Raw genomic sequence first — 12,648 nt, forward strand, 5'->3', positions numbered from 1 at the left:
AAAAAAAAGACAAGCAGAAAGGGGCAGAAAGACAGACAAGACAGGATAACGTAGAAAGCAAAATTCAAGACTTGAGAACATTTACTGAAAAAGATCATGCTGAGTCTAAAGCTGAGGTACAAGTGCCAGACTTAGTGGGTTCATTTTCTCACAGAAGCATCTCCTGGAACCACCCCCTCCCCTTCCCCTTTCTCCCCTCTACAGCTAGATGGCCCCTCCAGCCTCCACCGCGAGCACCACCTTTGCAAGGGCTATAACCTCTAAGTGGAGAATTGCTTCTGGGGTTTACCCAGACAAAAAAAAATTGAGAGACTTCCCTTAGCTGCAATGCTAGTCTCAGTATCAGTGACACCGAAACTGTTTTGTTGTTTCCTCCATGCCAAGAAAGCTGTCTGCTAGAAATCCCTCATTTCCAAAGCCCCTCCCCCAATCGACCATTTGCTGAGATTGCAAGAGTCTGGGCTTCACTGTACCTGTCCCCATCCCCTCTTCTCTGTGATTTTTTCTGAACAGAAATTTGTAATACAGTTGAATGTCCTGCAAGAAATTAAATCTCCATTGCATAGTATTCTCTAATATGGTATTGTTATGAAAAAAGCCGTTAACATTACAAGCTCTTGGCCACAAAACTTGAAATATATTATAAATACACTCATCATCACACCGTTTCTTCATAACACTGGCAGAAACCTAAACAGCCATTCCACAAATTATAAGGTGCACATCTCTGACTCAGAGTAACCGGTTGCTCAGCTAGCTAGCGAGAACAAAATATTTTTATCAGGTTGGAATCTTTATAAGATTCTCATGCAACAGAAGAAATTCATGTGCCAATTAATTTTTGGATATAAATTAAGCAAATATATAAATCAAAACCCCCCTAGGAATTAGGGGGTGTGTGAGCCATGTTAGAAATATTGATGAGCAAAACAAGATCCCACCTGCCTTGAGAATTTGTTTTATGGCTCAATGTATAATATGCTGGTTTATTTATTTTTCACATTCCCAGTCTTCTTAACTAACCAGGAATCAAGGCTATTATGGCTGTTGTCTCTATTTCCTAGAACATTACAGTCCCTTAGAGTTTAATAAGCACCCTTGCAGCCTTGCTTATTCTCTGATATTTATCTAAGTAGATGCTTCTTAAAAGAAGAAACAGTCACCATATAAGGGAAAAGCTGTCCCTCCAGCTCTTGAAACTCAGCTAAATACCCAAAGCTGGTAACGACACACAAGCAAAACAGTGTCTTTAACACAGAGTCTGTGGCTCCCAAAAGTCTCCTCTTCCCACACATGGTTACCCATAGTCAATAACTGTTTCTATCCCCCTATCCTCTAAGCCTGGCATGGTAGTAGGTACACGCACTTGGCACACACCTAGGTGCCATAACCTTGGAATGTTCTTTCTTATTTTGACAACAGGAAAGGGACAGACCAACAACCCTGAGTTCCAGCCCACCCGTCTTTCATCTGCCTCCTTCAGAGATAATAATATTTCCCTTCCCTGTGTCTCTTTTCATCAAGATAAGCCTTGAACAAAAACCTGGGGCTGCTGAGCCACGTGGGCCATGCAAAGAGTCCCGGTTCTGCCATGTCAGAGCCCTTCTGACCATTAGCATGGAGGTTAGATCCAGGGTGGGAGAAGATTCCAAAAACATCAAGTTGTGGGCTTTTGTGTCTGCCCACTCCTTTAAAAAACTCCATATAGAACAAATAAGAAATGTGTCTGCTTTGACTATGGGCTCACAGTTCCCAAGGATCAGAAGGAATTTCTCAAAACTGCACATTTTGATACTCTTGGCATGACTACCTACTTGCCACCTTCTCATTTGAAGAAAAGATTGGGAGGAATGTCACCAGGGCAAGTAAAGTCTGTCCTTCCGGTGTAGTAGCCCTTGACACTAATCCCAAAGAGACAACCCCAGCCTTCCAGTTCCTCAGATGTTTCTACAGGATGCTTTCTTCTTCAGTTCTAGCCCATCAGTTTTAGAAAACATGTCTAAGAGCAGTTCTCAAGACACATGCAGAGACCCTGCCCATTCTCACCTGCAGTAGTAGTGGCGGCCATATTTGGCCCAATGATCCCTAACAATTTCCTCCACGCTCTGCTTCCGGGCAGCGATAATGGACAGCCAGACTAAGACAGCCCAGAGGCCATCTTTCTCTCGGAGGTGGTCAGATCCTAAGGCAAAAAGAGAGATTCTGTTGAGGGTTCTCTCCTGGGGAAAAGCAAAGGTGACAAGACCATTTAGCAGCTGGGAGTTGTATTGAAATGGCTGGATATTTTCACCCACTGTGCAGAGTTGGAATGTTATAATATAAAATAACAACAAACGTGTAATAAAATCCTAAAGATTGTTGAAGGAATTAAAGACCCCAAATGACATAATATCATCACATCGTCATACTTTTCCTCAGTAAATACTTGACAGCTCCTACAACCACCTAAGCATTTTTCTAGATCATGGCAAAAAAAAAAGGGGGGGGGGAGCAAGAAAGTCCTTTACTTAAAGTCTGAATTCAACTATATGGAAGCAGGCAAGACAAAAAGGAGACAGAAGAATATGATGCATCAAATCAGGACAAATGCTTTGAAGAAATTAGAGTAGGTGCTGGCGTCACAGGGCAGGAATAAAGGCTGCAGTCAGCACAAAAGACACCTTCTTCTGTAACCTACAAATAGGGATTTATTTGGGGGAAATGGTCCTTGCAGGTGTAATTGAGTTGGGGATCTTGAAATAAAGTCATCCTGGAACATCCCGTTGAATAACACAACAACAGTGTTCTTAAAACCAAAGACATGGAAAAGGAGAGTGGAGCCACAGGCTACATAGACACTGAGCCTGGAATTACACTGCTGTGAGCTCAGAAGCACACAGAGGCACTTGAAACGGAAGAAGCAAGAAGGGATGCCGTACCATAGCCCTCAGTGGGCGCACAGCTCTGGCAGCACCTTCCTGCTGGATGCCTTCGGTGCTTTGGAACTAAAGAGAGCCCATTTATGCCCTTCAAACCACCCAGCTCATGCTGAACCATTATGGCAATCGTGCAGACTTATGCAGCTGTGAGGGTCAGGTTCAGTGAGCTGGTCACACCTGAAATTTCATCAGGAAGATGAAATGGACACGGGCATCTAGAGGAGAAGGCAGCCAAGCCGTAGGACAGCAAACTCAAAGTCCCAGAGGCAGGGATGATTGAAAAGATGAGTCCTGGAGCTATTGATGTAGAAAAGAGAACAACTTCTCACTGTGGTCCTCATACAAATCACTCATACAGCTGGATGGGGAGTTCACTGTGCCACGTGGCAGGGGTTTGTGTTGCAGAAGCACTGAACATCTGTCTCTTGGCCAGCTGCAAGCGTTCTCTGAAGTAGACAAAACTCTGACTCTAAAAGAATGTGTTGCAGTGTGAGAAAAGCTTTGGAACGAGGAGCCCAGCAAACCTCTGCTGCTTGCTGGGTGTGAAATGCCATTTGGAAGTTACTAGACCCTGTCAGGTGGTGGTGGTGCACACCTATAACCTCAGCACTCAGAAGGCAAAGGCAAGTGAATCTCTGGTCTGTAGAGTGAGTTCCAGGATGGCCAGGGCTACACAGAGAAACCCTGTCTCAAAAAAACCAAACCAAAGCAACAAAAATAAAAATATATAAAAAACAATAAAACCAAGCTGGGCAGTGGTGGCTCACGCCTTTAATCCCAGCACTCGGGAGGCAGAGGCAGGCGGATCTCTGTGAGTTCGAGGCCAGCCTGGTCTACAAGAGCTAGTTCCAGGACAGGAACCAAAAAGCTACGGAGAAACCCTGTCTGGAAAAAAAAAAAAAAAAAAAAACCAATAAAACCATAAAAACAAAAATAATAAAAAATTAAAGTTAAATTTTTTAAAAGATAAAAAACAGTAAAATAAAATAATCCTTCCAAGCCTTAATTTCTCATCTGTAATAGAAATCCTGCCTCAAAAAACAAAACAACAAAAAATGATTTAAAAAAAATAAAAAATAAAAAAGATTTTAAAAAACAATAAAAAATAAAATAACCCTTCCAAGCCTCAATTTCTCATCTGTAATATGAGATCTGTAATACTATCACCAATCCTGTGATCCTGTAACAATTTAATAAAGTTCAAAGGGCAGGCACTATGATGGTGGTGCTTGTCTGTATTCCCAGATACTCAATAAGGTGAGGCAGTGTTGGAAGTTCGAAGCCAGCCCAGGTAACATAGTAAGGCCATGTCTTTTAAAAGGCAGCAAAGGGAGGCACATTCTAGAGACCAGTTTTGCATGTCCAGATCCTGTCTTAGCCACCTACTTCTGCTTGCTATACTTGTTTGCACTACAAGAATAGTAACAGCCCCTACCTATGGCGTCTCCTGGGATTCATCAACTAAATAGCCATAAGCGTTTAGAAGGGACTAAGCTGTCACAGAGGCTTGTGACTTAGGGGCATTCTCATAAGTTGCCAACAACGCTGATGCCGCAAAACTTGTTTTAAAACAAATCATTCTGTTACTGACAAGAGCCTATTTCTTCTTCTTCTGACTCTAGCAATGGCCACATCTTAGGAAACGAGACTGGGGCCAGAAGTGGGCCATTTCCTACTGCGATCAGGCGGCCAGAATGGACACGCTCACACTTGCTTTTAAGTGATGAAATAGACACAGAAAATCAGCAAAGCAGATTCATGTCTCGGAGCTCTTAAAACCTTGTAAATGGACAAACTGCTCTGAGCTACATCAAACATCTGTGAAGACTGAAGCTGAAACTTCGGACCGTTTACCATTGTTGTTCGACCTACAATACTGAATGTTAAATATTTTCTCTAGGGGAGAAAAACATGTTAGCCAGAGAGGGCAGCAAAGTCACTTAAATCAATAGGAAAAAGAAATGCGTCTTTAGTTCTTAGCACACGCTGATCGATGGTCTGCCAATGACACTGTTGGATGTCCCTCTGTGGCTGGCTCCAGGTTAAGAAGACCCTGGGCATTAATCATCACACCGTAAAGAGACTTGTCCCAGCCAGTGAGCTCTTCATGCTGCTACAAGAAATGGAAGAAATTTGGAAGACTCAGGCATAGCAATATGGCCCGCTGCCAAAATAACAAGCCTAGGAAACCCTGCCCAGTACAATCATCTCAACCCCTCTTGTCCTTTTATAGCTGAAAAAAAAAGTCACTTTTACTTACTGGCTGGAGAAAAATATGCCTTTGTCTAAAACAAGGGCTTTGCATACCTTGGATCTCCAGCTGGATCACATTACCAGAGAGAGAACCATTAGATGCTGTTAAGTCCTTAAGAAAGATGTCAGAATTTAGTGGCATGGAGACACAGAGTTCTTTGAGATGGATAAAAAACCCACCCTGGTCATCTACAGATAACGTGTAGTAAATTGTGAACTGGCCTGGACATCGTTGCCAACAGGGGTAGCATTTGCCAAGAATCTTAAGGGGCGATGATCAAGTGCAGTTAGCTGTGCTCTCTAGTCCACTGAGGAAGTGAGGGAGACAAGAAAGGATGCTGCAGTTGCTTAGATGTCGCCATTGGAGGCTCACAGCACTTGGTGAGGTGCAGTCCTTTAACGCAACCTTAAGGCCATGAACTCCAATGTCCTAGCAGTGCCAGGTAAATTATGTAAGGAATGTGAACACACAGAGAAGCAAGTGGTTTTCTAAAAGCCTACTATCAACAAGGGGAAATGTACACACACACACACACACACACACACACACACACACTAGATGACAGACAGACAGACAGACAGACAGACAGACAGATAGATGATAGATACATAGAAAGAGATAGATAGAGCTATATGACATAAATAATTAAGCTGAATACTGTAACATGTTTTCAATAAGAGGGGAACCCTAGGAGTCAGTCTTGGGAAAGGCACAAGTAACCCCCCCTCCTTTTTTTTTTGAGGCCCGTGCATCATAAGCCACATCCCAAACTAGCAACTGTCAAGAGGAACATAACAATGGCCAGCAAACTTCTGGACACACGTCCAGTCTCACTGTGGTCAGAGTGGTACAGCATTTGGAGGCTGCCACACCAGCCAGGGCTGACTTAAAAGGGAACTTTTCCAGCAAGGGTAAAGCACCGATGTGGATGAGGGCGGTTTTGGTTCAGCAGTTAGATGGCAATGATCAAAAGCCTTTACATGCTGAGGACCTTTGGACTCCGCTGCTCTCTTTCTTAGCCTTGACTCTTACAGATCTTCACTCAGAAATAACTTACAGGGAAAACTTGGAAAAATAACTAACCGTTGTTGAACAACAGAGTAATTTTGAAAAAGCCAAAGGGAAATCTCTTGTATAGACAAAAACATTAAACAAGAATCTTCAGTAACATAGAATGATGTTCATGCAATTTTAACAAATGGAAACAGTTTAACAAAGGTAATATCAAGGGTATTCTTGTGGGAAATGCATGAACACATATGGGCAGATAACTGAACCACTAACAATGGTTATATAAGTCTGAAATGTCAGAGCTCTGGTTGTTTTTCTTCTCTGCCTCTTGTTTTATTTCTGCAATAAACATGTACATTTTACTTTCAAAAGAAAACTTCAACTTTTAAATTTGTCAGTGGTACATAGATAGCTAGATGTGAAACAACATGCAGAATGTTGCATGATTAGATTCAGCCAGTATGCAGATTTTGGAGGTGGACTTTTTTCACTCTGTAATATGCTTGTTCATGTCCTTCCTGCCCTTTTTGGGCTGGGTGGGGGGCTATCCCCTTTGGGGTACTGAGTAAAACCAATATAATTTTTGAAACTTGGTTCCTCTAGTTTCTGACTGTCCATACAGCCAAAGTCTGCCATTCAGTTGGGATGAAGCAAGGAGAATTTATCCCCAATTTCAAATATCTAGAAGTACGACTCAGCTTTGCTTCCTCAATCCAAGCCAGCCTATCCCAAGGCCACCTCACCGTCATCTGCCCAGCCTGTACTACAGCCATCAAGCCAGAACCCACATGCCTGAATGGGCCACAGTTCTTCACTGCCAAACTTCAGCAAAGGCAGCACAAAAAGGATCTATTTTCTTGTCAGAAATATCACTGATCCCTCTCCACTCAAATCAGACCTGGTACATTTGCAAGCTTTAAAACCACATTCCTTGGGCCTGTGTGATGTCTCCGTGGGTTTAAGTATCTACCACACAAGCCTAGTGATCTAAACATGATCCCTAGAACCCACAGAGGAAGGGGAGAACCAATGCCCAAAAGTTGTTCTTTGACATCCACATAATGCCTGTCACATCATACATGCACACACACACACACCACCATCACCATCACCACCACCATCACCACCACCACCACCATCATCATCAACAGTTACTTAGGGTCAGCAGTTACCAATGCATGTATTGTACTCCCCAGAGGAGATAATAGATAGAAAAAAAAGAAAGATGGCAATAAAGGAAAAGTAGAAGGAATTTCTTTAAGTGAGCAAATCAATAAAAAACATCACACACACACACACACACACACACACACACACACACACACACACTGCTACCAGGTCAAATCAACACAGCTAAACCTCATGAAAACTAAATCTGTCAGTTAGGAAATCCATGACATTTTGCATGTGGTACAGCTAGGAGATCCAGGGCATCCTGTACTCACACTGGCATAGCAAGGGGCACCCAGCACTCAAACCACACACAGCTAGGAAGTCCAGTGGCACCCAATGTGAGGCTTGAACCCATGATCCTGAGATTAAGAGGCTCATGTTCTATCACTGTTTACATAATGGTGCCCACCTGAGGCAACTACATCCACATAAAATCTGAGAGAGCTTGGGAAGGAATTCTAGACACAAAAGAACAGAGCCAAACATGGCTTCTTGGTAGCAGCATTTTCTCGGGTGGGCTCTGTTTGCTAGAGGCAAGCAGAGGTGTGATTCCTTTAAGAAAAGGTTTCCTGACTCAGCATTAGCACCAAAGACTTCAAGGCTTCTTTAAGAGACAGCTTCCTTGTTCATGCTGGGAGCAATAACTCCAGATCTTTCGGGGGTCCCACATTTAGATGGGGTCTGTGAGCAGCCTGTTACAAATTGCTTAATGGCAACATGAACCCACTGGGTCCCTGGAGCTGGGGCAGTGAGCATAACTTGCAGAGGAGGTGAACATGCCTCCGCCATGTTGGTCTGGGGGAAGCCGACAGGTAGGGTCACAGAGTTGGTCCTAGCCATGCCTGCTTGGCATTAAAAAATAAAAAGGTGTTCCTAGTCAGAAAATAATTACAGATATGCAATAAAGACAGATTCAGATGAAAAAGACCTCTAAATGGGTCACAGTGTTGGATAAATGTACATGGCCTATGAGAGAGAAGAAAGAGTACAGAAAGTCATACATTAAAGGAGTAAAGATAATTACATCTTAAAAAAATTAATAAAGTAAAAATAATAAGCTCCATAAAGATGTAAAATACACAGAGTCTGGATTATGTATTTGACTTTAGAGAGACATTTTGATTCTGGGGGATGCTAAGCTAAACCAACATAAAAGTATCTTGATTTCAAAATTTGGGTCCAAGGTATATGTTACTTTGGAAAGAAGGTTCTGCTTTTGTTTCCACAGAGGATGGGAACCTGTGGATTCCTTCCAGGTTAATGTGGCTTGATGGAACAACACTCCCTCCAAAAGGTCTTCATGAACACTAAAAATACTTCCCCCAACAAGCAGCAAGAAGTAGTTTGGAGTAAACTACACCCATATTCCCAAAATGATTATTTATAAATGTTTGCTTTCATTTAAAGGGGGGTATGATATACAAATGAATACTTTGTATTGGTGTAGATTTTAGTCTATTGATACAAATTAAAGGTCGATTTGTTACATTGTGTATGTATATTTCTGCTCTTGTTTTTGTGCAGCTCATTTAAAAATGTAATGTATAATTAAAGATTATGGATTAATAGATAGTCATCTTTAATAGTCAAACTTGTAGTCATGTTAATTAGATGTAGGACAGGTATTCTTTAGATCTTTCAAAGACCCAAAGAATAAGGCATTGAAAATATTTTAAGAACTTAGACTTTTCTTGACAGTGCGGCAGCACCAATTGCTTCAGAGAGGGCATTGATGGGCATTGAAGAAACTCATGGAATTTGTCTTCAGTGTGACAAGGCTAGCCATTTGGGCAACAAACTGCTCTTGCCTAGACTGCGTGATGGTATGCTGTATGAACTGGACATGCAGGCCCACAGAAAAATGACTGCTGAACTTTCCAAAAGATGGAATGGTCCTTCAGGATTCTTGCTTCACAGAAGAAACTGCCAGACACTCCACAGGATATAGAAGAAAGTGACTGACAAACTGCCAATATAGGTGAAACAGTTTTTCAAATTTCCTGCTTCATGGAAAAATCTGCCAGATACTATGGGCCTGTAGGCTGAAGATGGATGCCCCAACATTACAGAAGAACTCTGGATGACTGTCCGGACAATGAGATGTCTCTGTCAATTCTAGAGTTTTGGAAGTTGCTTACAATGTACTTCCTGTTTACTTAGGTAATATTATATCCTTCTGGGGTCTTTGAAGAGTTGAAGACATAGAGTTACAGTTTTCCTTAGCTATGATAAAGGAAAAATTAGATATAAAACTTTCTACTTACAAAGATAGGCTAGATGATAGAGTATTTTCCTTAATTTGTCAAATGTAAATGGACTAAATATTGTAACTATAATTCTTGCTTGATAAGTTTTGTATATGTAATTTTACTATGTTAAAGTTAAAACCTTCCTTTTTATTTAGACATAAAAGCAGAAAAGATGTGGGATGTCCTTCTGTATATGTGTTGCTCTTATTACTTAATGAATAAAGTTGATTTGAGCTATTGCAGGGCAGAATATAGCCAGGCTGGAAGAGATATAGAGAGAGAATAGGTGGAGTCAAGGAGATGCCATGTAGCTGCTGGAGGAGGAAGATACCAGAACAGAACCTTACCCAGTAAGCCACAGCCTTGTGGCAATTCACAGATTCATAGAATTGGGTTTATTTAAGATGTAAGAGTTATTTAATAATAAATATGAGCTAATAGGTCAAATAGTGTTGTAATTAATATAGTTTCTGAGTTTCTGTGTGAATATTCGGGTCTGGGTGGCTGGGAAATGAAAGAGCAGTCTCCCCCTACAATCCAGGGCATCCTGCACTCACATCTAACATGGCAGGGCTGTCAAGACTGTAACTGAACTCTAGCCCCAAGCCAGCAGTTCTCAAGCCTGGATGTCAAATTAACATCACTGGAGAACTTTATAAAAACACCCATGTTCGGAACTCCATAGGGCAGGTCATATCAGATATTGGGAATCCTTTCAAATAGCTCCCTGAGTGAGTGTCACAGGTGGCCAGGGCTGGGAGAGGCTCCTTGGGAAGGAAGTGTAGTCTCATGCTGGCCTAGGGGTCCCTGTCTGCCTCCTTTTGCTCTAAGTTGTGACAAAGATAATAGCTACTGCTTTCCAGCTCAAGAGACACCACTGCCCTTGTCATGCGGGTAATCCTCATTCCAATCTTACGGTTTCTTTCTGTCTTTTGTATGGGGAAAAGTGAGAACTTGGCCAGATTTGGAGTGACCAATTCATTCCAGGGCTTTCCCAGGTTGGGTGTGAGAAGTCCCATCTCCTAAGAAGCTTCGAAGTCCCCAGCAAAGCAGAGCAGTGGCCATCCGATAGAATGGACCACTTGTCCAAAGAGGTGCTGGGTAAGTAAGGAAACGTGCACATTTAGCGTGTGCCTCTGCATAGTACATTCCCTGGAACCTGAAGTGACACATGGCATATACACCCACACTATATATGTAAACTCACGCTGGCTATGAAAGCAGAAATCCTAGCAGAGTAAATTATTCCCCTCTATGATAACAGTGAGGCACCAGGCCCCATGCTCAGCTAGTTTATACATTTCTTTTCTAAGGTTCACAATTTGACAACTCTTTCTTACAGACAAGGGAACAGAGTCAAGACATCATCCATATGAGGTCGCACAGTTATTAAGTAACAGAAAGAAGATTTGAATCTGCACAGCTTGACTCTGAAAACCTATGGACTTCCTGACTACTGGCACCTTACAGTGATGACAGCAGTCCCAGAAGAAAGTAGGGGAAGTGACCATGTGGCAAGAGCTGAGGCCATCCATCTAAGGATCTGGGGAATGGACTTGTGACTCTCTCTTTTCATGCTCCACATCTCAGGAGCTCCTAACTGCTCACTTCTAATTCTCATTCAACTGCAAAGTTCTCTCCATCTTCAGGTCATCTGCCCAAGACAGGGATTTATTTTGTTTACACAGCAGGACCATGAAGTAAAACCAGGCATCAATATTTTTCTGAATAGATTCCAGAAAGAATCTATTCAGAATCAGGGCACAAGTTGTTTCGTCCATTTCTTGAACCAATTACATTCAATCCTCTCACATCCAGCAGAAAGGAAGGCTCACTGAAAAAGAGTCACCTTTCTGCTCTAGAAAATACACTGAAATGCACGGATGCTCATCAGTAGGAGAGGAAAGGTGGTAACCTGCTCGGAATAGGGCCAGAGTCTGCTGGGAGGTCAGAAAGGGCATGTGGCAGCAACCACTGCCTTCATGGCCTCTGCACTGTAGGCTTCATGCATCTTATAAGTCAGAGTTGTAATAGATGAAGCACGTGAAAAATCCGTTGCTACTAATGAGGCCCAACATGACCAGGCTCACCGTCTTTTCGGCACTGCTTTGCAAACTCTCCAGGGGAAGGGCTTGCATCTAAATCTCCTCTTCACTGTATTCCTGCCCTGGCTCCCAAAAGATATGAAGGACAATATTACTGGATGGATGAATGAATGAATGACATCATGAGTCTCTGACTCCCTCCTAAAAGGGAGGCTGGGCAGAGAGAGCCCACTTACTACACTGAGGGAAACTCCACAGGTCATCTGCCTGAGTGGATCCATCTCACAGGTGAGAAGACGGAGGTGCAGAGAAGCAGAGTTGCCCATCAGAGCCAACAAAATGGCAGAGCAGGGGTGACAAGACCAGAGCCAGCTTGGCCAGCTCCTCCCGGGCCAGTTACAAGACACCATCCTATAAGTTAAGTGGAATTGATTCCATCCCCATACAAAAGAGTCACAAGGACCTTGGGGAAAGGGCAGCAGCAGGTGTTGGAGAACCAGCAAGAGTGAGTTTGAATCCTTGCTTGGTCAAGGTGCCTTTAGCCCGTGACTTGAGCCTCCCTAAACCACAGTGACTTCATCTACAAAACAGGAGCTATTTATGATCCCTTCTTCATTTCAGGGTGGAGAATAAAGCATGGGACGTGGTGGGGGAGTGCTAGGCATTGTGTCTGTTGCTTAAGAGGCCCCTATGAGTAACCTATATTAGCATTATTTTATTTACTCATTCAATTGACTCTCCAGAACAGAGAATGGAGCATGCTAGCAGTTTCATGGCCAGCAGTGGATGTATTCCTCTCACAGGAACAGAGATTGGTGAACTTATATAGCCCACATTATTCCTGCGTTAACAAGGCTCATTGGAACAACGGAACTCCCTAAGAATTGTTCCCAACAAGTCATATGCTAAACCAGGAATCTCCCCAGTGGCTTTCAGGCCCAAGACCTTACACTCAGTTATTGCACTCCCTCCTCAGTAAGGTCTCTTAGTGACAAGTA

At 42.7% G+C, this 12,648-nt stretch overlaps 1 protein-coding gene across 1 annotated transcript in view; it reads right to left on the reverse strand.

The window, feature by feature from the left end:
- Positions 1 to 12,648, reverse strand: part of Pgm5 (phosphoglucomutase 5) — a 162,355-nt gene that overhangs the window by 42,586 nt on the left and 107,121 nt on the right. Inside the window, exon 8 of the mRNA XM_005352084.2 lies at positions 2,047 to 2,182. Within this exon, the coding sequence (XP_005352141.1) occupies positions 2,047 to 2,182 (136 nt within the window). The remainder of the gene's footprint in view (positions 1 to 2,046; positions 2,183 to 12,648) is intronic.

The sequence above is a fragment of the Microtus ochrogaster genome, chromosome 8 (genome assembly GCF_000317375.1).
Source record: "Microtus ochrogaster isolate Prairie Vole_2 chromosome 8, MicOch1.0, whole genome shotgun sequence".
In the NCBI taxonomy this organism is placed as follows: Eukaryota; Metazoa; Chordata; class Mammalia; order Rodentia; family Cricetidae; genus Microtus; species Microtus ochrogaster.